The sequence below is a fragment of the Xenopus tropicalis genome, chromosome 1 (assembly GCF_000004195.4).
Source record: "Xenopus tropicalis strain Nigerian chromosome 1, UCB_Xtro_10.0, whole genome shotgun sequence".
NCBI lineage: Eukaryota > Metazoa > Chordata > Amphibia > Anura > Pipidae > Xenopus > Xenopus tropicalis.
Genome location: NC_030677.2, coordinates 177,404,371 through 177,431,522, shown reverse-complemented (window position 1 = coordinate 177,431,522; position 27,152 = coordinate 177,404,371). Strand labels below are relative to the sequence as shown.

The following is a 27,152-nucleotide window of genomic DNA, read 5'->3' as shown; positions in this document are numbered from 1 at the left end:
CCATCATGTTCAACCTTTCCAAGTAAACCCAGCACGCACAAACCTATACCGACCTATCTATACACTCACATACATAAACCATATATACCAATATCAATACTAACTGTAGATTTTAGTTAAGTTGTATAACACAATCCAAATTAACCTATGTGTCATGGCTGGCAGAGTAGGTTTAATTAAAATGAATAGGGTTCCCAAATATATATGAGAATACCATAAAGTAATTATCTTGGAGGCAATTCCATATTTAACCATTACTAAACACACAATGGGTAGAGATTAAGAAAGATACTACATTCCCTGATTACATACAGAGCCTCATCTGGTCCAAAATAACCAGGTGCACAAAAACTCTTTTTGCTAAAGATCTGCTCACAATGTGGAGATGGGTTAAAAAACATAAGCTTTTCAAGTTTGATCTGTACCCCCTACTCCCATAACCACACTGGGGGCACTGTATCATAGGAATCACATGCAATCTTTTGAATAACTAGTATAGCGATACCCCTTACAATATACAGACCAGGAGAATATTTCTGTGGTAAACTTATCTTGGCTAGAAAAATTTGCACACTGGACCCGCACACCACAGGCATGATATCAGCACTGTACAGACTATTGATGACAAAATAGTTAGAGGGGAAAAGCAAACATATGACCATCTGGGAAACACAACTCAAACTACAGATGGACCTCTCATGACATTTGTATGCAATAGTACATGAACTGCTGGTTGCCCTCCCGACAAAGAACTTGGAAAGAAACAATTAAAATATTTTCCTGAAGGTCTATAATAAATTATCAGAGTATCAGATTTACTGCAAAATAATCATCCCTATTTTACAAAATATTATCATATTCCAAACAATCAATCATTCTCCACTGTCTAGAAATATATACTTTTCAGCGCCAAACTGATGAACCACAATTTCTTCCACAATCATGCAATTAATTACTCAGCTTGGCAAGGTAATCAATCTTCTCCCTCTCCAATTAAGTATACCATGTCTTTTCCCAAGCAAGGACCTAGTTTAACAGTCAAACCCAAATACAATTGCTTTAACCACTTAGAAAGCACAAAGTCATTTGCTCAGAAATTCATCAATAGCTGTCAGCCTTTCAAAAAATCTTGTCATTAAGTCAGTGAAAGACAGGTTTGTATGAGCAGAGCTACCTGTATAGGTGGGGTAGCTGCTATTTAGGTTGAAAGAACAAAGGTAGATATGTTCAAACAGGATAAACTGAAACATATGTGTGGTTAAAACCATGCAGAACTAAGTTAATTCACTGTCCATTTAGTCCTAGAATTTGGAATACTTCAGTTTAATAATTATTGAAAAAATCCAAGGTTTCAAGCACAAATGGCGCAAAACCCTGAGGAAGCCTTGGGGCCAAACGGTCGAATTAGCCCCATATCTCCCACCCTTAGGTGGGCATATCAGGAGAAGATCGCTTGCCGACAAGCAGGAAAGCCAAGAGCTGTACTGCATATTGGTGAATATTTGTTACACCGCATACATCTGTATTGGACTACTGAGTCACTGCACTGTATGTAGAGTATGCAGATATTGAATTTATAATATATATATATTTATCAATGTAAGAGTTTGACTTTTTTTCAGGATTCAAGTTTTTTTTCTCTAAAGAACCCGAATTTGAATTATTGTTCCAAAACTCAAATGTCTGTTATTTAATCCCCCCAAAAACTTAAATGTAAAACTTAGCCTTCTAAAGCTTGCAAGTTTCTATAGAAGTCAGTGAGAGTTGTCCTAGGTAAAGTCAAACCATAATTTTAATTTAAGATATTAGAGTTTTATTCAAGCTTGTAAAATTGAATTTGAGGTATTCAAGTTTTTTTTTAATCAAACGTGTTTAACACATTAATAAATAAGTGAGCATTCTATATGTAAGTTTATTTGATTTTGAAAAACAAACTTAATTTACAAACTCAGAAATTGATAATTAAGAACATTGATGTGTCTTTTACTACATTTAAAATCTAATATAGTGTTGAAATAATTGTGTCTCAACTTATGGAAACTGGATTATTGTTGCTTGTATTCTCAGCACTTTAGTGTTTACAATAATACACATAATACATCTTTTGTATGTACTATATGCAGATGGAGACATATAAAAGTTAAAGGGATACTGTCATGATTTTTATGGTGTACTTTTTAAATTACATTGTTAACATAGCAAATAATTCACTCTACCATTTAAAATGTTATTCTTGAACCAACGAATGTATTTTTTTAGTTGTAATATTGGTGTGTAGGCGCCATCTCAGTGCATTGTGCCTAAATCTTAGCTTTCAGAAGGAGCCAGCGCTACACTTTAGAACTGCTTTCTGCTAACCTATTGTTTCTCTTACTCCCATGTAACTGGAGGAGTCCCAAGCCGGACCTGGATTTCTTACTATTGAGTGCTATTCTGATACCTTCTGGGAGCTGCTATCTTGCTTCCTTCCCATTGTTTTGCTGATCGGCTGCTGGGAGGGGGATAATATCACTCCAACTTGCAGCTCAGCAGTAAAGTGTGACCGAAGTTTATCAGAGCACAGGTCACATGGTTATGACACCGTGGGAAATGAAGAATATGGCTAGCCCCATTGGAAATTACAAAATGAAATATAAAAAAATCTGTTTGCATTAGGCACCCCCAAGTGACTTTAATCGCTTACCTTGTACCCCAGGCTAGTGCCCTTGTACAGAGAGAACAGCACCAGCCCGGGGTACCTGCAGCGCTTCCTCCTTCCTGTAGCGCTCATGCGCACATGCGCAGTAGAGTGAATAGTGGAACTTTAACAGAGAAGTCGGATTTTCATTCTACTGTGCATGCGCCAACCGCTGGCATTTGCCGGAAAAGGAAGCAGGAAGAGCTCACTACAGGTACCCCGGGCTGGTGCCGTTTTCTCCTAACAGGGGCACCAGCCTGGGGTACAAGGTAAGCGAGTACGAAAGTTTTGGATTCATTCAAGCTTCAGTATCGTGACTTTCCTTGGGCCAGGTTGGAGCTGCAGAGTGCCACTGAGCCCTATGGGAGACTTTCCTTGGGCCAGGTTGGAGCTGCAGAGTGCCATTGAGCCCTATGGGAGACTTTCCTTGGGCCAGGTTGGAGCTGCAGAGTGCTATTGAGCCCTATGGGAGACTTTCCTTGGGCCAGGTTGGAGCTGCAGAGTGCCACTGAGCCCTATGGGAGACTTTCCTTGGGCCGGGTTGGAGCTGCAGAGTGCCATTGAGCCCTATGGGAGACTTTCCTTGGGCCGGGTTGGAGCTGCAGAGTGCCATTGAGCCCTATGGGAGACTTTCCTTGGGCCAGGTTGGAGCTGCAGAGTGCCATTGAGCCCTATGGGAGACTTTCCTTGGGCCAGGTTGGAGCTGCAGAGTGCCATTGAGCCCTATGGGTGACTTTCCTTGGGCCAGGTTGGAGCTGCAGAGTGCCATTGAGCCCTATGGGAGACTTTCCTTGGGCCAGGTTGGAGCTGCAGAGTGCCACTGAGTAGAGATGTAGCGGACTGTTCGCCGGCGAACTAATTCGCACGAAAATCGGGTGTTCGCAAGTTCGCGAACTTTTAGCGAAGTTCGCAATTTTGGGTTCGCCTTAGCTGGAGCCAAATTTTGACCTTTCCCCCCAGAGCCAGCAGATACATGGCAGTTAATCAGGCAGCTCTCCCTCCTGGACCGAAGCCCAGCAGCCATTTTACATTCTGTCTGTGTGTGCTTGATGAGTTAGCATAGGGAGAGAGCTGTGCAGGGATTTGAGGGACAGTTTAGGTAGCTTTGCTGACTAGTAATCTACTTTCTACTGCTCTGTATGTAGCTGCTGGGGACAGCTGTCCTGCTGATCTCATCTGCTGTAACCCAATAGTCCTTGTAAAAGCAGTTTATTACACAAGTTTAGAAATGTAGTGTGATTTCTGCCCTTTACAGCACAAAACACAGCGCTGTGTCAACAAAGTATTTTTCAGAGAAATTTTTGCCCTTGATCCCCCTCCTGCATGCCACTGTCCAGGTCGTGGCACCCTTTAAACAACTTTAAAATCAGTTTTCTGGCCAGAAATGGCTTTTCTAGGTTTTAAAGTTCGCCTTCTCATTGAAGTCTATGGGGTTCGCAAAGTTCACAAAAGTTCGCACTTTTTGGCAGAAGTTCGCGAACGGGTTCGCAAACTTTTTTTGTGAGGTTCGCTACATCTCTACCACTGAGTCCTATGGGAGACTTTCCTTGGGCCAGGTTGGAGCTGCAGAGTGCCATTGAGCCCTATGGGAGACTTTCCTTGGGCCAGGTTGGAGCTGCAGAGTGCCATTGAGCCCTATGGGAGACTTTCCTTGGGCCAGGTTGGAGCTGCAGAGTGCCATTGAGCCCTATGGGAGACTTTCCTTGGGCCGGGTTGGAGCTGCAGAGTGCCATTGAGTCCTATGGGAGACTTTCCTTGGGCCGGGTTGGAGCTGCAGAGTGCCATTGAGCCCTATGGGAGACTTTCCTTGGGCCGGGTTGGAGCTGCAGAGTGCCATTGAGCCCTATGGGAGACTTTCCTTGGGCCAGGTTGGAGCTGCAGAGTGCCATTGAGCCCTATGGGAGACTTTCCTTGGGCCGGGTTGGAGCTGCAGGGTGCCATTGAGCCCTATGGGAGACTTTCCTTGGGCCAGGTTTTAGGGGTTTTTGGATTTTTGACACTGGTTTTTGTGCGACAATAAAAATAGTGGAAAAGTCATGTTTTTTTCCCACAAGAACAAAAAAAAAAAACAGAAAAATTTTTAATTTTTGTAAATACCTCCCTTATTTTGAATTTAGAATTAAGCCACAATTTTAAAATACAGGAGAAATGTTTCCCGGAGACGAAAGGGCACATTTACTAAGCAATTTTGAGATAAAGTCGGATATTTTTTTCAAAAATAACTCCCATAATTCGTGATTTATTAATGTTTAGTTAACTTTTTTTTTTGTCAAAAAAAAATTCAGTTTTGATCTGTCGAGTAGCATTGAGTCTTGGAGGCTTAGAATAGTAGAGGAATAGATTCCTCTAGTGACAGCCTGCCCTTGAGAGAAGTGAATCCCCTCATTGTTTTCAGTTTTACCCAGCTTCAAGGGGAAGTGAACCCCCTTATTGTTTTCAGTTTCACCCAGTTTCAAGTGAAACTTAAACACATTAATGTTTTCCAAGAATGATTGCCAATGCTACTAAAATGGCTGCTGGAGCACTTCCTGTTTGAGAAAAATAAAGAAGATTCGTGGAAACGAACATCCGTTCAAACTCAAATTTTCGAGTTTTAACAATACTGTCAACTCGAAAAATTTGGGCTTTTGGAATGTAAACTTGAAATTTTTGTACAAACGATTCAGGCATTATCGTGTCATTTTATAAATACAGCAACGATCGAGTTTAATTTGAATTTATACCATGTTGAGTTTATATGACTTTCAAGGCCAGAAAAAGACAAATTTTTGTAAATGTGCCCCTAAATAACAACTATAAGAAGTTGGCCTAACTTTTTCAAAAGTGAACTTCTATAAAACAAAGATATGACTAAGACAGGAAAACACAGGTTAGTAAGAGTACAAAGATTCAAAGGCTTTAGATAAGATTAGACAGCAGATTTTTTTAGAAGAATCCAGTGACCAGGCAGCCCTGCAATCCTATTGGCTGGGGGCCCCAGTGCACCTCTGGGAAAAGAGGAGGACACATGGAGTGCCTTGCTTTAGAGCCCAATTCCCAGGTTGAATAAGATGTTATAAAGGAACCCTGCTGCAGCATCCAGCTAAAACCAGTGTGAAAGAGACTGTCCAGGAGATCAGACAGGTTTTCCATCCTGTGTGGAGCTCGGCCAGGAGGAAAGGCCTAGAGCCCCAACTGTTCAGACAGAATCCACCCTGTTCCTTGCCAAGCTACTAGATAACCAGCAGGTGACCGGTACCACTGTGTAGAGTGTCTGCGCTGTATACTCAAGTGTGTCTGCCCCTGAGAGCACCCTGGTGAGTGAGCCTCCAAAGGGAGGATATTGGCAAGGCTACAAGTGTGGGGCCCCTGTCTGAGGGCAGGTTTTTTTGTGTACCTGCTATGAGGCAGTGGCTACTAAGTCCAAGGAGAGGTACTGTGGGGAAGGTAGCACTATCTGAGGGATAAGAGCTTTTGAGGAAGGGGCATTTTGCATTAAACTGAACTGTGCATTATTTAATCCCATCTGGAGTTGACTGTGGGACTGTGATATTAAAAGGACTCTGCTAGGTAGACAGTTAATTTGTTATCTGCTAGTAAGACAGAGAGTCCCCCAAATGCCCCCCAGTGCATGATTATTATCTGTATTAGTTGCCGATTCTTTATTTCTATATGAAGTTTATCTTTGTGTGATTTATTTTCCTAGTGGAATTCCCCTGAGATGTACTCCTCAGTGCCCACTAGGTGGAGGCACTGCACTGTAAATCCAGTATCTTTCATAGCAAAGAGTCAGGTCTACTGGATTGCAAATAAGTTACAGCCAAAAAAAGAGAGCGTGATCTGCTTCTATAAGAAAAGGGTTAGAGTTATATAAATGTAATCGTTTACATTGGCCTTACACTTAACTGATGTTAATATATGGTTATTATTTACGTAAATGTGTTAATAAACAAGCTGAGGCATTTTTCACCCAAAGTATTTCATGTAGTCTGGTATGTATCTAATGAAGGGGGGGAGATTGGTATTGTTAGGAGGGGCTCGTCAAATTGACGCTGCCCCTGTCATGTGAACACAGGTAGACAAGGCAAGTTTTGATGTCAAGTGTTAACAGGCTGATGTACTGTAGTTGCACAGGCCAAATGACCCAGATATAATGAAAAAATAAAGTTCATTATGCCCTTTAGCAGCTTTCAGTTTAATAAACAAAACAGAAAGAAATGAAAAGACTACAAAAGGGATAATAGCATAGGTTTAAAAAAAAAAAAAAAAAAGGTTTAAAAGCTAGACGAGGGCCAGAGACTCCAGTTCAATTACTTGACAAAATCTGACACCTACTGGCCATCTCTTTCACTGCATTTGAGATTCAATCCAAGACATTAGTAGCATAGATGCTTATTATTTATTAGTTATTACATAAGTGCAAACATATTCTATATTATATATTCACAACAGAAACATATATTTTTATACGCACAACAATTGGTAAACAATAGTAATAAAAAAACAAGCCTTCTACTGTTCTGCTACTACCCACCTTCCAATAAAGTCATCCCTCTTGCCGGCATCCTTATCCCATACAGTGATTTCGATTACTCCTCCTTGCTCCTCAAAAATATGCATATCAATTTGCTCCCTCCACTGGGGGTTCAATGTTTTAGGAAGAGTCTGAAAAAATAATGAATAAGTAGTAAGACATAAATTGGCAGCCTTTGGCGATTCAGCTGCTTCCAAACTACAGTTTCAATCATGTTCAGGGATCAGGGATTCATTTTAAATGAATCACAGGCAGTATTTTAGTTCAAGATCATCTACTGAACTTTGTGTTTGTGCTCTTGCAAGGGCTTCCTTTTCTGGCTTTATTAACATTATTTGTTTTGGAAAAGGAAAATTCCTTGATAAATGCAGTTGACTTAATAGGCTATATTAAAAAATATGTTTAATTTACAAGATCTCTTAAATGCCATACTGATGAGTTTGGTGAATTCCTTGCACCTTATTTAAATCACTAATAGGTTTTAATATATGTCACACAATCAAATTACAAGCTTACAGATGTAATGCCTCTGATAATTATAAATGCCAATCATTAAATTAATTTTTTTTAATATCCCAAATATTCAATTTTCTTTGACGATCTGCATACAGTCAATTTAGAATCAATTAACCTCTGCGCAAAGGAACTTACTGCTGATAATGAATTGCTATTAAATGGTTTCCATTTTTACCAACACTTAATATACTGTTCAAATGAAATAGACTGAATGATTTTGAATATACTGTGCTATTACTTCTTGCGCCATAAGAACACATACATACATTTTCTATATATAGTCGCTACTACTTTTAAAACATTCTTAAGATGATGATGAGACCCTGCAATGCTAATTAATCATTAATGTACAGAAGTAGCTTTCCAGACCAGAGACATAATGCTAAGTAAAGGTTCCAGATGGTGAAACTGAAGGGGTTATTTGAGTAAGTACTTAAAAGCTGAACGTGGTTACCCTTTTAAATGCCAAAGGAGGTGCAACCATACTGCAAAGCAATGTGTAAGAAGCACAGATCCACAGACTCCGGAACAACTTGACAGTTTTAAAAAAGAACAGACTCCAAAGGAGGGTACAGGAGCCATTCATGAATAACTAATGTAATAAGAGCTACTAAAGAAAGAGGCAAAAGTCTGGTAGCTGGTCAGGTGTTAGAGCTTGAGGGATTCCTGTGGTCTTGCTTAGCATGTATTTATGTATCTGAAATCAGTCAGGGATACGGATACCATCATCATACCAGCCATTTAATGACTCTGCCTTGTTCCTAAGGACCCCCTAAAGACAGTAATAATCATAGACGAAGCAGATGGTACAATGAGAGCTGAGCTGCAAGAAGCTCTACAAGCTGGGCTGAACATAGGCAGATTATTACTGCTCTCTATGAAGGAATGGTATCTTGGGGTGCCATTACACCATGAAAATCAACAGTCAGACCTTCAGGAATACTGCTAGAATTGAACACCTTTCTCCTGTACTCGCTGCCTTGTCAGATTGCACATGAGTTTAAAACTGGGTCTTGCACATACAAAACAGTAAATAATCAGGGTCCCGGTTTACAAGGAGGTAAATGTTTATGCATATACAGTTAAGTTACAGTTAACTGTAATTTCCTACCTTGTTCTAACTCAGTCCCTGCTGGAATTATTAGACTCTCAAACATTCCTTCTGATCAATATGGAAAAATAGACAGCCTTTGGTGCTGGCAGTTTCTATTTATCCGAATCTCTTACCATGGGCAATAGGTACCCTCGCAGTTGGGCCATGTGTAAGGTTTTCTCCAGGAAGCTCCTAATAAAGGGATGGTCCCAAAAGCTAATGTAAGGTGGTATAGAGGAAGAAATTATTTGGCCTATGTAACACTCCATGGGCTATGACTAATGATGATTAAGGCACAATGAATAGCTAGTGATAGCACTGGGGATATAGCATTGGTCATGAAGCTCTGCCGGAGGATCTAGACAGTCACACAATCCACAGTTACATTCTGCTCTCATTTACTCACAGTGTCTATTCTCTATCAGTATCTGTTCATTTAGCATCAATTATACAATTCACATCATATCATCAACCCTGTATGCAGACATTTTAACATGAGGTTTTTTAATTGTAAATAAAATTAATGTTCAGTGGCAAGGGCTCTACTCTTATGATCTTTATTACACAGAATTAATATGACTATATTTTAATAAATTGCATTACCTTGCTCTTGTACTTTTGATGTCCGAGTCGGAATTTCACATAGGGGTCACTTAGTCCATTAGCATCCATGGCTTTGAGCTCCTGTCCCTCAATAAGGGTAATGCTCACTATTCCTCTGGATACCTGTGACCTTCTGTGTAAGTCTGACAGCTTTAAACTTTGGGTCTGAAACTGTAGGAAAGCAAAACAAGAACATTGTATTACAACCCAAAAACAAATTACATGTGTATACTGTTATCTTGCCAGTTAATGCAATCGATATTTTAACCTGGAATTGTGTTTATAAGAACTGAATTGCCAGGGAAATGGGCATTTAAAAGCCCTCGAAAATTACAGCTATCTAGACCGAGTGCTGCACAGATCTACCTGTACTTATTCTAGTTTCCTAACTGGTAGCAGTGCTGCTTTGAATAGGTCAAAGTGAGGCTTTATATATATATATATATATATATATATATATAGGTGCACAGCATCTTCCACCAGAATTCACTTTCTGCCTACATTTTTCCTATTAGCTTTAATGGCTTAACCCTGGGTCTGGAACTTTATAAACATACCCTTGTGAATCTGAATGAGCAGACACTATTTTGCTTAGACCTTCAGCATAACAAAAAGTGTTAAAGAAATGTAGAAAATCAGCAGTCGTAATCCCCATTGCCAAACAATATTGTACTGTCCTTTCACATATATTGTATTCCCTTTGTGTGTGACATAAGCAACTATGCATTTAATGCAAAAAAACCAAGGGGCATATTTATCAAAGGGTAAAATCAGAGCTCTCTATTCTATAAGGTTCAAGGGGCATTTATATCAAAGGGTAAACTTTCACTTTCACTATAACATAGCCCTAAAAATTCAATACACATGAATAGATAGCTGTGAAGCTTCTCTCTGGCAAACTGTAGCAAGCTCTCTTTTCACTCTTTGATAAATATAACCCGGAGCTGACATTGCTCTAAATTGCAGAATAAATGGCGCCAGAACTGTTTCACAAGACCGTTATTTTAACTTGAAGAATGACACCAGTGTTACTGCATTGTATAAAAGGATTTCAATAGGGATTTTTTTTAAATAAGAAATTCCAAGACTCAATCTGCAATCTTATGTTTTAATCCCATATCTCTAAAGTATATCCTTGAAAAATCTTAAAAACTGTCATTTCCATAAATTAGATTATGTGTGTACGTATAAATCTCCCCACTGTACGTTTCTGCTGTTGTTGCAGCCTTGTGGGTCCTGACCTGAATGTTATAGGTTTGAGGGAAAGTTTGCCTTTAGGAAAACAAGTTTATCTTGCAATAGGGCATCATAAAAGCCAGAGCGCTGCTATGTGTACAGACAGTTCTCCTCATTATTACGTTTTTTCACAGAAAACATTTTTCCCCTTTTTCAGGCTACATTTGAAAAGGTAGCAGACAATGATATCTGAACTCTCCTACGCCTGCTGGTTAAAATGTGAACAGCCTGAGCAGCTCATAATGGCCTTTCCATTATAATTATTGCTCTTCCAGTTCTGCTTTGTTTGAGAAGCCTTTGTGGAAAAAAATGAAATGGTATGGAAGCATTCTTTTATTACGAAACGTAAGCTATCTTGAAAGGTCAATAATACAGCTCAATATATCTTGTTATTGAAAATGAGAGTCTTATCAGGGGAAAAAAGAAACCCTTTTTAGCGTAAAAAGTAGTTTTCTGTAGCTAAATATACAACAGAATTGGGACCAGTCACCCGTGTAACAGCTCCTCCAGTGGTCCGAGAAGGGCTTTTAACAGGAGCTCAGTATATTTAAAGATGTTATAATTATCTTTATATAAATACATGTAAGCTCTTTTGGGCAGGGCTCTCTTCACCTCTTGTATTGGTTATTGATTGCATTATATGTTACTCTGTATGTCCAATATATGAAACCCACTTATTGTACATCACTGCGTAATATGTTGGCGCTTTATAAATAAATGTTAATAATAATAATTATTCTTCTGACATTCTGTAAATGTCCAGAAAAAAGAAAACATAAATATGAAATTAGTATCAAATGATGTAAAGACCATGATTATAAATTTAAAGCTAGGCATAGATTTGCCAATAATTAGTTAGTAACTAAACTAGGTTTTGTGTAAGGCTCTGCTGGGTCTTGAACCTGGAACCTTTTGGTTGCTGTCCTTAACAGCTGGACCAGGAGAGCAGCTGATGAGCTCTTTTCTCTTCCCCACTATCACCTTCAGTTTCACCTGGTTTTCCTTTTCCGTCCCAGCACTGCTATTGGTGGGGTTGGCCAGCCAACCTGGGCTGGCTTTGCCCTATAAAAGCCCTGCTGACCTTACATCCTGTGCCCGAGCATTGGCCCAGTCTCTAGTTCTTGATTTTCTGTTCTTGCTCCTGTCTGCCCCATGCCTGTTATTCTCCTGTTCTTGTTCCTAGTCCTGCTCCAGTCACAAACCCTTCGCCTGCCCCCCTCATTCTTGTCCCAGTCTCTTCGTCCTCTCCATCCTGCTTCATCCATTTACCCCCCTTATCTGCTTTGTCCTGTTCCTGTCATTCATTGATTCTTCACCCTCATCACCCTGATCCTATTCCTTTGTCACCCCTTTTCCTGTCCGCACAATACCAGTCCCTGCCTAAAGACCAAACTTTTCCTCCCTACCTATTCCTCACATTTTGCACAAGTGACTCATGTTGTTTGCCCATTTCACTGCATTCACTGCACATCTGTATCTACTCATCTTGGAGTAATCACCACTTAACTCAACAGCAGCAATTGTAGTAGGTGTAATGACGGACTATTAGTATCTGTATTGCGAAATAAAAATGGCACCGTGATGAAGTATTAGTTGAGGAGTGCTTAATATGGAGTATCTCTGTGAATATAGGCTGCATTGTGCAGCTATTGTGTTAAGCTAAACCTGCTATTGTTTATACAACTTTAAGACTAACATCAGACTGAGAGTTTGGATGACTTCTGTCATTATGTGGAAGAGCAGCGGTCAAAATGCTCCTCTCTGTCTGTCACAGTTTTACATATATTATTGTATAGGGAATGCTGAGCCTATGGCACACTTAGTGGCAATTGGCTGACTTCCACTCATTGCTTAAAGCAGTGTTTTTCAACCTTTTTTGGGCAAAGGCACACTTGTTTCATGAAAAAAATCACGAGGCACACCACCATTAGAAAATGTTAAAAAATTTAACTCTGTGCCCAGCAGCAGTGCCCCCCTAGTACATTGGTGCCCAGCAGCAGTGCCCCCCTAGTACATTGGTGCCAAGAGCAGTGCCCCCCTAGTACATTGGTGCCCAGCAGCAGTGCCCCCCTAGTACATTGGTGCCAAGAGCAGTGCCCCCCTAGTACATTGGTGCCCAGCAGCAGTGCCCCCCTAGTACATTGGTGCCCAGCAGCAGTGCCCCCCTAGTACATTGGTGCCAAGAGCATTGCCCCCTTAGTACACTGGTGCCCAGGAGCAGTGCCCCCCTAGTACATTGGTGCCCAGCAGCAGTGCCCCCCTAGTACATTGGTGCCAAGAGCAGTGCCCCCCTAGTACATTGGTGCTCTGCCTACGGCACACCAGGCAACATCACACTAGTGTGCCGCGGAACAGTGGTTGAAAAACGCTGGCTTAAAGGGGACCTGTCACCTTAAAGTGGACCTGTCACCCAGACATAAAAAGTTGTATAATAAAAGTCCTTTTCAAATTAAACATGAAACCCAAAATAATTTTTTTATTACCACATCCATACCCATTATAAAAGCATTTTAAAATCCCAGCTGTCAATCATATAATGCCTGCCCCGCCTCTATGCCTTAGGCATAGAGGTGGGGCAGACAGTTACTTTCACTTTCAATTCAGAACTTCTTAGATGTTGCTGCACTCCTCACATCCCCCCTCCCTCCGCACCATGTAATTATGTAACCAGTGCATGGACATATGCATCATGCCCCCCCCATACTGGCACAGAAACAATATTTTGGCAGGATGCAATGCCTGCTTTGATAACAGTGTCCACAAAATGGCCCCTGCCTGCTTGCTGCAATTGCTGTGAATTCCAAGGATGAAGAAAATAAAATTAAAATAATTTATACAGTGTAAGTAAAGTTTATTTTGCTTGCCAAACACAACAGAAAACAATTTGAAATTATTTCTTAAGGTGACAGGTCCGCTTTAAGAAATAATAAGTTGAGCAAAATAATTTATATAATGTAAAAAAAGTTTATTTAAATTTTGTTCATTTTAGAATGCGACTCACAGCAAGCAGGCAAGTAACATTTTGTGGGAACTGTTTTTGAAGTACCTACAATGAGGTACCTAATGCCCATTTCCATGCACAGGCTACACAATTATAAACTGCAAGGAGGGAAGGTGAATGTGACAATTGAAGTGAAATCTAGCAAGTGCAGAATGAAAAGTGAAGTGATTGTCCCCCCACCTCTACCCTGACTGCTCAGATTTGTAAATACCTTTACAACAGGTATGGATGTTTTAATAAATTTGGGTTTTATGTTAATTTTTCAAAGCACTTTTATTATACAGATTTTCATGTCTGAGTAACCTCTCAAAGATAGATGATGATAGATAGATAGATAGATAGATAGATAGATAGATAGATATAGATAGAAAGTGGAGTTCTGCCACTTTTTCTGACTGATGAAAGCTGTGGCCCACATGCATAGTCTCATATTAACTGAAGTGTTATTGAAGTCCAATATTCTCAGTATTATATAAATCATTCAGATTCTCAAAAGGTTTTTATAAGGACTTATAAAGCTACAAGAACTGGTTTTAAAATCCAATGCTACCAAAATAAGAATAGCCTTGTTGAATAAGGAAAACTCCAGGGTGATGTCCATCATTGCAAATAGGTTCCATTTACCATTTACTGTACACAGTTTTATACAGCAAATATTTTAAAAAAAGATTGTGTTTATTTAGAGAAGTGTCATCACATGCACTTAAACCCAGCTTATTAAATGTATAAGTATGTTTTTAGGCAAACACACTGAATTTCAGGGATGATAGGGTTTATTCTCTCCTGCAGCATGAAGATATATGGTTTCAGAGTATAAGACATTTGCTATGGACATTTAAAACCAACTGTACCAGATCTAAACAGCAATTACTTTTTCTCTGTCCAGAAGCCTGCTATTTATCCTTCTCATTCCAGCAGTAAATACCATCTTACATTATCTCAGTGTCACCAAGAATAAGCTTCCAGCCGACACAAGCCATTAATGGCACCAAAGCCCAGACTAAATGAGAAAAGAAAATGCAACCCTCCATGTCAGTGTTTTGTGGTGTCTACTGGAATTAACTGTGATCCTGCAATATGATTCCAGAATAACCCAAAACAAGAGCAATCCATTAAAATGTTTAAGCTGAAAAAGTATAGTCTGTAAAACAATGATTTATCTTTTAGGAACCAGAAGAACTTTTTACTAGTTGCAAAGCATTTCGGAAATTGGCTGTTCATTATTTCAGTCCCCACGTTCCATTTCATTTATTAATCTAATGCTATATAAAGCTGAAGAATAAAAGAAAGAATACAAGTCTGCAAAATAAATGTAAGACTTGTTTCCATTTGATATTATGGTCTCCAGGTTCTACGAATGCAATGATGTAATGTAATGCATACTGTCATGCCTCCACTGTTTTATTGTGGTTTCATGCCCAAGTCTGTTGCTGGGTTTCTTCCCTGTCAGTTCAACTAGGAGTGTTCTTGCCCTTGCCACTGATTTACGACTTGTGACAGGCACCAACATTCCAACTAATTAATAAACATAACCCATACAATTCCCCCAGCCCACAATCCTTGAAGGGAAATTACTCACGTTCCTAACCACAAAACCAGATTTCTAACAACATGTATAAGCCCAGTGGTTAAAGTATGCAGATACTATGTAGACTATTAAAAAGGAATGAAAATGCTGGTTACTATTTCCCTAACAAAAAAGACCACCAGCTGTCAACCTGAAGACCCCCACAGGTTCTGGGCATTCAGAAATGCTTTTATAGTTGTGGGCTTTTTGCAGCTGCACCTGTGGGGAACACATACCATATCAGAAGCCAAAAATGTGAGAGAAGAAGAGAAACTACTAGTAAAGTGGTTATGTCAATATATACCCAGCTAGTCCAGTCAGAAAGTCAGAGCAGGCAACAATAAGGGGCAGATTCACTAATGTATGAATCCGAATCACAAAATCCGATCATTTCTGATGATCGCAATTGTCACGAAAATTCTTTTCATTTGAATACGAAAATTTCGTACTTACGATCCGAAAGTTCAGAAATTTTCGTATTGACATTATTGTTTACGTATGGCAATCTGATAGTCACAAAATTTTCATATCCCAATGATCGTAAACAGCACAAACCCCTTTCTGACTTTGACACTTCAATGCGTTATGTGGGAAGTTTTCCAAAGGACTCAATGGCATTATGGAGCTCCAACCTGGCCAAAGGAAGGTCACGATACCAAAGCTTGAATGAATTCCAAAACTTTCGTACTCGTTGCGACAAATACAAATTTTTTTGTATTCCGACTCAATCGTACATTGATGAATGTGCCCCTAAGTGTATTCAGAGTCCAGGCAGAAGGTCAAGGTAGACCGCAATCAGTATTGTCATGAACAGGCAATGGGTTAAAACCAGAATGTAGCATGGCACAATAACAGGCTTAGATTCAGAATCAACAGACACCAGCTTGGATGAAAAGAGCATGAACCGTTATCACTTTAAAGGAACAGTAACACCAAAAAATTAAAATGTAATGTGAGCTCTACAAGGCAGGGACCTCCATTCTCTTGTCTCTTGGATTCTTAACTTATTGCAACTGTACCTTGTACTTTTTTGTATTTATTTATGCTAATAAGTTGAATAGTTATCTATATATTGTCATGTAATTTTACAACTGGTTTAGGTGGGTAAGGCCCCCATCTATTAGTATTGGGTTTAATTATACCCAGTATTGGATTAGTTAGTTGTTTAAAAGAGGTGCTGCTCTTGTTCCTCAGCAAACCCATGGAGACTGAAGAAGGAACCAGAATGGGTATTATGTCAAACAAAGTATAAAACATAATTACAATTCTGCCTTTCAGAGAGGCTTGAGGGATTTCTTGAAGAAGCTTAATACCCAAGGCTGTCATGACACAAAAATCTACAATTAGTATAGGTATTGGTATATATAAGGTTTATATATGTGGGTGCAGAAATAGGTTGGTATTAGTATGTGTATTTATGTGTACTGGGGTTGGAGGGGTTGAACTTGATGATCTTTCATGCTAACCATGCAGGACATAAATTGGACTTGGTAGCCATTGCTCCACTATAAGAATATAATAATAATAATAATACAGGTATAGAACCTGTTATCCAGAATGCTCAGGACCAAGGGTATTCCGGATAAAGGCTCTTTCCGTAATTTGGATCTCCATACCTTAAGTCTAAAAAATCAATAAAACATTAATTAAACCCAATAGGATTTTTTTGCCTCCAATAAGGATTAATTATATCTTAGTTGGGATCAGTTTTATTACTACAGAGAAAAAGGAAATCAGTTTTGTGGAGTCTAAGGGAGATGGCTTTCGTAGCTTTCTGGATAACGGATTTCCGGATAAGGGATCCCATACCTGTAATAATAATAATAATATCTATTATTTCAGAGAGTTAGAATATATATTGTGTTTTCATTGGTTAAATAGCACGCATCACAGGAACTGTTGATTCAGTACAAAAGGTGCAAATACTCACTAAATGCTGTAAATATTGTATTGTATTCACAATTTTGAACCTCTGAAGACTTCCATACAGAATCAAGAGTCAATGAAATGAAATCAAAGTATACAAAATTATATCATGACATAAAGGTACACTTCCCCCTTATAGCACAGGGGTGGGCAAACTACGGCCCGCGGGCCACTTTTCGGCCCGTTGGTCTTTTTAATGCGGCCCACTGAAGGTCGTTGTGTCTTGCTTTGTCCCGACTCCGCAAGTCTCATCACGCGAGACTTGGCATCAAGACTGCATGTAAGCCCTTGCATGGCCCGTCAAATTTAGGCCCCTGAGCCTAAAAGTTTGCCCACCCCTGTTATATGGGTAGAATTGTGGAAAAATGCCCTTTCCTGCCTCCTCATTAGAAATGCACTGACTATGACAATACATGCCTCTGCCAAGCAGGGTTAGTTTTAGATGGCTATAGTGACTGAAGATTATAGAATCCCCTTTAACATATTATATTTTTATATTTTTATATAAAAAAAATATTGTTATATTTTTATTAGGGAGCACAAAGCTGGCTCACTGTGCCCTCATCACTGCGCCCAAATTAATCCTGCACCAATGTCCTTTAACCTTTTTAGTGCCATAGGACGTAGATTCTACGTCCTAGGTACCAAGGGACCAAAGTGCCATAGAACGTAGAATCTACGTCCTACAGCACTAACGGGTTTACAAGCGCTGCGCTCGCTTTTAAAGCAGCGCAGCGCTTGTAAAGCCTGCACAACCCCCTAGGCAACGAGCAAGGAAGGTCATACTTACCGATCCGGGTCCCCCAGCGCCGCCGATCCGGGTCCTCAGCCAATGACAGCAGTGGACACGCATTGATGACGTGTCCACTGCTGTCCCTTTAATTGTCGCCGCCCCCGCCGTCGCCTCTTCACTCTGCTGCCACGTGAGACTGCTGGAGCCCCCCTGCTGCCTTCCTGCTGCCTTCCTGCCAGATTGGACGCCCTGATCGCCTGCCTGCATTGTGTAAGCTGAACTACAACTCTCTAACCACTGTTTATTTTGCTTATTTCAATCTCAACTGTCTAAAATTTTTTTTTTTTTTTTTTTTCATTTCTTCTTCTATCTTTGTCATTATTACACTTTTGTACACATACACACTTATTTACAACTTTCCCAAGCACACACAGACACTTACACACACACTTACACTTACACTTTTTTTTTTTTTTTTTTTTTTTTTTTTTCTTTCTTTCTTTTCTTTTCTTTCTTTCTTTGCTTTCTCTGGCAGTCTTTTTTTTTTACTAAAACTTTATTTCTGATCTTGCTCTATAATTATCTGATTTATTTGGTTGCATTTTAGTGTTTTTTTTGCATTTTCATAATTGATTTCTGTTTTTGAATTATTCTATTGCACTGTAACTTTTGTATTGCTATTGGGTGCTGAATTTGCAGTGACATTGGTGGATCCAGGGCTCTGACCACCGATTTCATTGCAATAATTGTTCTTCTGTTGGTTTGAGCGGTTTTTATTTGAATTTACTGATTTTATGGTGTTTTATCTTTGCATTGTTCTTTATTGTGTATTTAGTGCCCCCAAAAGGTTGCTTTTGCAGTGACATTGGTGGATCCAGGGCTCTGACCACCGATTTCATTGCAATTATTGTTCTTTGATTGCTTTTAGTGGTTTTATTCCATTTTAACTTCATTTGATTTCAGTTGTTCTAGAAAGGTCCAGAGGTGCTAAGATTGTTCTGGTAGTTTCTATTGCCAAGGGTTAGGCTGATGCCACACATGGCGTAGGGCTGATTTTTTCAGCAAGTGGAAAAACGCTTGCCGAAAATTCAGCCCTACGCCTGCTACTTGTGCCTGCACCCGAATGAATGGAATACGCTCGGGTGCAGGCACATGTAGCCGATATACACATGAAAACGCGAGACTTTGCATTCTCACGCGTTTTCATGCGTATATCGGCTACATGTGCCTGCACCCGAGCGTATTCCATTCATTCGGGTGCAGGCAAAAAAAAAAGGGGTGCATAGAGTGCAGCCCCAATATTATGCATTTTCAGGTTTGGCGGCCATGTACTTATGTGCACCCATACATATGGGGTATCGTTTTATTCAGGGGAACTTGCAGATTTATGGTTAGTAAGTTTTTGGTAGTTGCCATGGAGATTTTGGGGAGAAATCTAGGTTTGTATCTGGTTTTTCCTTGATTTCTGACCAAAGCGTGACTTCTGCAAGGGACTGCGGCCACAATTTTCCATGTAGAAAGAGAAGAGTGGTGTCTTTGAATAGCTGAAGCTGTGCACTTTTCATAAATATATAGTTATTTCACAGGTAGGGGGGTGTTTAGACTAAATAACTGCAGGTAGAGCACATAGAGCACAGACCCCCCTTATGCATTGCCCCTGTTTGGGGGCATTTGGTGGCCACGTTTTTATGTGCACCCATACATATGGGGTATCGTTTTATTCAGGGGAACTTGCAAATTGAGGTTTAGTAAGTTTTTGGTAGTTGCCATGGAGATTTTGGGGAGAAATCTAGGTTTGTATCTGGTTTTTCCTTGATTTCTGACCAAAATCTAGGTTTGTATTTGGTTTTTCCTTGATTTCTGACCAAAGCGCTGACTTCTGCAAGGGACTGCGGCCACAATTTTCCATGTAGAAAGAGAAGAGTGGTGTCTCTGAATAGCTGAAGGTGTGCACTTTTCGTAAATATATAGATTGTGGGGGTTATTTCACAGGTAGGGGGGGTTAACACTGAAAAACTGCAGGTAGTGCACATAGAGCGCAGCCCCCAAAATTTCAACTGAAATTGCCCTTATGCATTGCCCCTGTTTTGGGGCATTTGGTGGCCACGTCTTTATGTGCACCCATACATATGGGGTATCGTTTTATTCAGGGGAACTTGCAAATTGAGGTTTAGTAAGTTTTTGGTAGTTGCCATGGAGATTTTGGGGAGAAATCTAGGTTTTTTATCTGGTTTTTCCTTGATTTCTGACCAATGCGCTGACTTCTGCAAGGGACTGCGGCCACAATTTTCCATGTAGAAAGAGAAGAGTGGTGTCTCTGAATAGCTGAAGGTGTGCACTTTTCGTAAATATATGATTGTGGGGGTTATTTCACAGGTAGGGGGGGTTAACACTGAAAAACTGCAGGTAGAGCAAAGCCCCCCCTTATGCATTGCCCCTGTTTGGGGGCATTTGGTGGACACGTCTTTATGTGCACCCATACATATGGGGTATCGTTTTATTCAGGGGAACTTGCAAATTGAGGTTTAGTAAGTTTTTGGTAGTTGCCATGGAGATTTTGGGGAGAAATCTAGGTTTTTTATCTGGTTTTTCCTTGATTTCTGACCAAAATCTAGGTTTGTATCTGGTTTTTCCTTAATTTCTGACCAAAGCACTGACTTCTGCAAGGGACTGCGGCCACAATTTTCCATGTAGAAAGAGAAGAGTGGTGTCTCTGAATAGCTGAAGTTGTCTTTTTTTAATCAATATACAGTTTATATGGTTTTTTTCACAGGTAAGGGGCAATTTTGTCTGAAAAGCTTTGAGATGTGCACATAAATTGCAGCCCCATTATTATGGATTGCCCCTGTTTTGGGGCATTTGGTGGCCACGTCTTTATGTGTACCCATACATATGGGGTATCGTTTTATTCAGGGGAACTTGCAGATTGATGTTTAGTAAGTTTTTGGTAGTTGCCATGGAGATTTTGGGGAGAAATCTAGGTTTGTATCTGGTTTTTCCTTGATTTCTGACCGATGCGCTTACTTCTGCAAGGGACTGTGGCCACAATTTGTCCATGTAGAAAGAGGAGAGTGGTGTCTCTGAATAGCTGAAGGTGTGCACTTTTCAGAAATATATAGTTTGTGGGGGTTATTTTACAGGTAGGGGGGTTAACACTGAAAAACTGCAGGAAGTGCACATAGAGCGCAGCCCCCAAAATTTCAACTGAAATTGCCCTTATGCATTGCCCCTGTTTTGGGGCATTTGGTGGCCACGTCTTTATGTGTACCCATACATATGGGGTATCGTTTTATTCAGGGGAACTTGCAGATTGATGTTTAGTAAGTTTTTGGTAGTTGCCATGGAGATTTTGGGGAGAAATCTAGGTTTGTATCTGGTTTTTCCTTGATTTCTGACCAATGCGCTGACTTCTGCAAGGGACTGTGGCCACAATTTTCCATGTAGAAAGAGAAGAGTGGTGTCTCTGAATAGCTGAAGGTGTGCACTTTTTGGAAATATATAGTTTGCGGGGGTTATTTTACAGGTAGGGGGGGTTAACACTGAAAAACTGCAGGAAGTGCACATAGAGCGCAGCCCCCAAAATTTCAACTGAAATTGCCCTTATGCATTGCCCCTGTTTTGGGGCATTTGGTGGCCACGTCTTTATGTGTACCCATACATATGGGGTATCGTTTTATTCAGGGGAACTTGCAGATTGATGTTTAGTAAGTTTTTGGTAGTTGCCATGGAGATTTTGGGGAGAAATCTAGGTTTGTGTCTGTTTTTTCCTTGATTTCTGACCAATGTGCTGACTTCTGCAAGGGACTGCGGCCACAATTTTCCATGTAGAAAGAGGAGAGTGGTGTCTCTGAATAGCTGAAGGTGTGCACTTTTTGGAAATATATAGTTTGTGGGGGTTATTTTACAGGTAGGGGGGGTTAACACTGAAAAACTGCAGGAAGTGCACATAGAGCGCAGCCCCCAAAATTTCAACTGAAATTGCCCTTATGCATTGCCCCTGTTTTGGGGCATTTGGTGGCCACGTCTTTATGTGTACCCATACATATGGGGTATCGTTTTATTCAGGGGAACTTGCAGATTGATGTTTAGTAAGTTTTTGGTAGTTGCCATGGAGATTTTGGGGAGAAATCTAGGTTTGTATCTGGTTTTTCCTTGATTTCTGACCAATGCGCTGACTTCTGCAAGGGACTGCGGCCACAATTTTCCATGTAGAAAGAGGAGAGTGGTGTCTCTGAATAGCTGAAGGTGTACACTTTTCAGAAATATATAGTTTGTGGGGGTTATTTTACAGGTAGGGGGGGTTAACACTGAAAAACTGCAGGAAGTGCACATAGAGCGCAGCCCCCAAAATTTCAACTGAAATTGCCCTTATGCATTGCCCCTGTTTTGGGGCATTTGGTGGCCACGTCTTTATGTGTACCCATACATATGGGGTATCGTTTTATTCAGGGGAACTTGCAGATTGATGTTTAGTAAGTTTTTGGTAGTTGCCATGGAGATTTTGGGGAGAAATCTAGGTTTGTGTCTGTTTTTTCCTTGATTTCTGACCAATGCGCTGACTTCTGCAAGGGACTGCGGCCACAATTTTCCATGTAGAAAGAGGAGAGTGGTGTCTCTGAATAGCTGAAGGTTTGCACTTTTCAGAAATATATAGTTTGTGGGGGTTATTTTACAGGTAGGGGGGGTTAACACTGAAAACCTGCAGGAAGTGCACATAGAGCGCAGCCCCCAAAATATCAACTGAAATTGCCCTTATGCATTGCCCCTGTTTTGGGGCATTTGGTGGCCACGTCTTTATGTGCACCCATACATATGGGGTATTGTTTTATTCAGGGGAACTTGCAGATTGATGTTTAGTAAGTTTTTGGTAGTTGCCATGGAGATTTTGGGGAGAAATCTAGGTTTTTTATCAGTTTTTTCCTCGATTTCTGACCAAAGCGCTGACTTCTGCAAGGGACTGCGGCCACAATTTTCTATGTAGAAAGAGAAGAGTGGTGTCTCTGAATAGCTGAAGGTGTGCACTTTTCAGAAATATATAGCTTGTGGGGGTTATTTCACAAGTAGGGGGGGTTAACACTGAAAAACTGCAGGTAGTGCACATAGAGCACAGCACCCACATTTTTAGCTGTAATTGCCCTTGTGCATTGCCCCTGCTTTGGAGTGTTTGGTGCCCATGTCTTTATGTGCACCCATACATATGGGGCATCATTTTATTCAGTAGAAATTTGTCTTTCAAATTTGCCTTTGTTAGAAAATTTTTATGAGATTTTTTTTTGTCAAATCCACATTTGATCATGCGTCCAAGTTTACGTTTTACAAAAAAAAAAAAATGTCAAAAAAACTTCCAAATTTCACAATGCACTGACAAAAGGTATTTGGCTTTTGAGTGAAAACTACATTGCACCTAGAAACCTGAAGGTCTGTAGTTTCTAAAGATACCAAACATGAGGGGATATTTTAGATTTACATATAAGTTATGCTGCATCAACTGTTACAAGCGCTTTTCCGCTTTGTTCTGGTGTGATATTGTACAAAGTATTTCTTTAGTTTGGGGGTTACTTCTGGACAGGAACTGTGGGGTACCACCACATATTTGGTATCGTTGGACTTGGGAGTATCAGGGCTTTTACAAACAACAAAAAAAAGTGTGTAAAATTAACTTTTCTATGGAAAAAAAACTCAAAATATACAGAAATTTTTCATAATTTTATTTTTTTTTTACATAATTCACCCAAAATACACATCATATCTCCAGAAAAGTTATAAAATTTGGTATGTATGTCGAAGCCCAATTAGTGACGAAAAAAACGATATATAATTTCCCTAGTTTCATGGAGGTTTTCCTACCAAAAAACATTGTTAAAGCGAATGAGTACAAAATGCTTAAAAAACGTCTGGCACTGGGGGGAACCGAAATGACGAATTCGGCTGGCACTTAAAGGGTTAACTGCCACCTGCCCTGTGGATTGACTGGTTATAGCAATGTTAGGTTATTAGTTCCTCAGTGTCTCTATCTCTAGGACATAACTCTTTGGAGAGCCAATGGCACACATAGCATTTTGACAGTTACAGCCCTCTTAGGGTTAGGAGGACTATGGTGCTCATTATCATTGAGTGCCATTTGACTAAAAAGGGATATATGTAGACAGAATGATAAATTAAGATTTTAGCATATGCAGATGACCTCCTTTATACTTTTTAAATCCCTAAGCTGCCATAACTCTAGAACACATATGGTTATTCATTTCAATAATGGGAATAGGATGTGTGTGACAGGTTTGAAGGCTAATTAAGTGAATTTTGTAGTTGAACACAATGATATATGAGATGGTATATATAAGTATATGCCAACTGATATTACTGGAGTTAAAAGGCAACTGCAAATAATATAAAAACCACACAAAGTTAAAAGTTAAAAATAAAGCCAAGCTGCCTCAACATGGCAACTTTCTGTGAGTATGCAAATGTTCACATTGAATTAACTGAATTAGGGCAGGGGAAACCAATTGAATAAATCTGTAGTAGGCACGGTATTTGAATAGTTAAAATAAATAAGTTGGGGGGTGTTGTAGAGTAGAGAACAAAAGTTAAATGCAGTGGGAGACCAAAAGAAATGGGAAGGAAGTATGATGGTAAGTAAGTAGGTAAAGAGAAGAAGGGAGTGAAGGGGATCAGTGTTGTCCTGTGTATTTATGAACTGTGTATAACTGTGTACAAGGTACTCCAAATAATGGATTAAATACCTGTATAGCTACAGCTTTCTACTCCCTTCTGATATTTGGAGAGATTTCATACTCTGTGTAATGTACCTATATTATCACTGTAGGTCACTCTTGTGAAGTTATGCAATCATGGGCAAAACTATTGGCACTTCAACTTCAAACAATGCACTATTTCTGATTTTTTTAAATAAACTGATACAGTATTCTCACAAGAACTTTATTTTTCTTTGCAGGAGAAAAACACAATAAATATCTGTACTAAGGTGCCTGTACACTAAGGTGCATTAAAATTAGTCTCACGATGTATAGACAAAATTAACGCAAAATATGTTAATGCCAGTTTACTAAATGGCGACAAACATAAATTCGCGATTATTCTGGTGCAAAAATATGTGATTGCCAGTTATCGCATTCTCCAGAAATTACGCTTCTAATTAACGCCATTTCAACGAAATGGTCTAAAGACAAAATTGTTGCAGAAATATTTGCAAAAAAATTAACGTCACCTATGTAGGGGCATTAAATATTTTTTTGCCAGAAAACTCTCAAGGGGACAGGAGATATCCTATAACACACTATTTTTTTACCCATCATTCTTTCCTGTTTCTGTAGCTATTGCTGACAGGAGAAAGAGCGAGAAACATTATTATTATATTAAATGCCATAAAATAAGATATAATAATATATATATATTTTATAGCAGAAATATTTGCAAACTTATTTTGTCGCCAGAAAATTTGCAACTCGCTTAAATTAACACCAACGTAAATCGGTACATTTGCCTAGTTAATGCGAATGATCGCAGTGATTTCCACATACACCGCTGTTGAGTAGACTTTGGTATGGCGAATATTCTGGCGCAAGAGACAATTTTAGCACGGTTTAGTAAACGGACACCTAAGTACTAAATCTTATCTTATTCCTCATAGAAATCCTAAAATGAACTGGGCAAAGTTAGTGGCATTTTTTTTAGACATTTCAAGAAAGTGCTGGCATTCAAACAGATGATTCTTGCTTCATTTGTAGTATATTCATATGTGATTAATTACAGTCATAATGGACCCACTCAAGGGTGAGAGCTCTCTGTGCCACAGAGCAAAACCCTCTTTAACTAATTCCTGCCAAATCAGAGACAGCCCTGCCTCACTGCTCCCCTACCTCTTGTAAGAGGTTCAAGGTTAATATATACCCCACTAAAATTTGTGCTTTTAAACAAGTTCAGAACTTAGTTAAATGTTGTTTCCTATAAGACTGTAATTTCCAGGAACATTTCCTGCTCTCCTACTGAAGAGGGAACCAAAGTGCACAGCTACGGTAGGAACTTTTACCTGATGCACCAGTTTCCATGTGCAGGACTAAGTGAATGTTCCTGTTGTCTTACAGGTAGTAATCATTATCCTAAAGCAGCCAGACAGTTATACCTGCTGAATCAGTGCACATGTTGCACAGTAGTAAATGCTGGCTATAGATTATTTATGCAGCAAGATATGTTATATTTCCAGCACAGTAATTCTGCTGGGTTGAAAACCCCAACACACTGTTCTTTGACTGAAATCTGATTGGCTGTTGGTGGCTCCACCCACTTTTCAAAACTAAAACTGCAGTGCCCTAGTGACCAAGTGTGAAAAGTTTGGGGGCCCTGGTGTTAATACTGTGAGAATGGCAGCAGGTTGAATTTCCCTATTGAAAGTCAATAGGTACAATCTGATTGGCTTTTGGTGGCTCTGCCCACTTTTTCTAACCTGCTTCCATCTGGCTGTGACATGTTGCACTTACTGTACTGAATCTGCCTGTTTGGTGTGGAAATAGAAGTTCTGAGACAATTTGCAATTGGTCTTCATTTACTTTATTTTTTCATTTATTTAGGTTTCTGTTTTGCAGTTCTATGGTTTTCAATAGCTATCCGGTTGCTAGGGTCTCATTTTCCCTAGCAACCAGGCAGTGGCTTTAATGAGAGACTGGTATATACTATATATAGAGGTGAGGTAATGAACAAAAATGAAAAGTTATGTAACAAAAATGAACAATAACAGTAAAATTGTAGCCTTGCAGAACAATCGTTTTTTGGATGTTGGGGGTCAGTGAGTGACTCCCATTAGAAAGCTGAAAATATTCCAAAGAAGAAAACTTAGTTCAGAAACTATTAAAAAAGAAAAAAAATAGCAATAAAGCACAATTGCGAAGTTGCAAGGAATAGGTCATTCTGTAACATGCCAAAAGGTGAAACCCATTTAAGCCACGAGCATGGGGAGTTCCCTGTAGGCTCTGCAGCGCTTCTGCTCACCCTGCCCAAGTTATTTAGCTCCTGCTGATGTTGCCTCTTACCCGCAGCCCAGAACCCAGCACCTTCCCATTGTGTCTTGTACCTTAGGGCTGTTCTCTCTTGCCTGCAGCAGAGGCACAGCAAAAAAAACCCAGTTTGTGGATGTTATTATCCTATTTTTAAGCATGAAGGACTCCTAGTAGTTGTGAAAGTTGTCAATAAGCAGGCCTTATGTTACACCCAATGAGTGTTGCTTTGATTTAGTCATTTGTATGTATTGGTGTGTTTAATAAAGTGTATAA

General features: G+C 39.7%; 1 protein-coding gene across 7 annotated transcripts in view; it reads right to left on the bottom strand.

Moving 5' to 3' along the window:
- Window positions 1-27,152, bottom strand: part of mctp1 (multiple C2 domains, transmembrane 1) — a 337,656-nt gene that overhangs the window by 196,791 nt on the left and 113,713 nt on the right. For all 7 annotated transcript variants that reach the window (XM_031899650.1, XM_031899658.1, XM_031899659.1 and 4 more), the window contains 2 exons: window positions 9,403-9,573; window positions 7,191-7,321 (listed from right to left, as the gene is read on the bottom strand). In XM_031899650.1, the coding sequence (XP_031755510.1) occupies window positions 7,191-7,321; window positions 9,403-9,573 (302 nt within the window). The remainder of the gene's footprint in view (window positions 1-7,190; window positions 7,322-9,402; window positions 9,574-27,152) is intronic.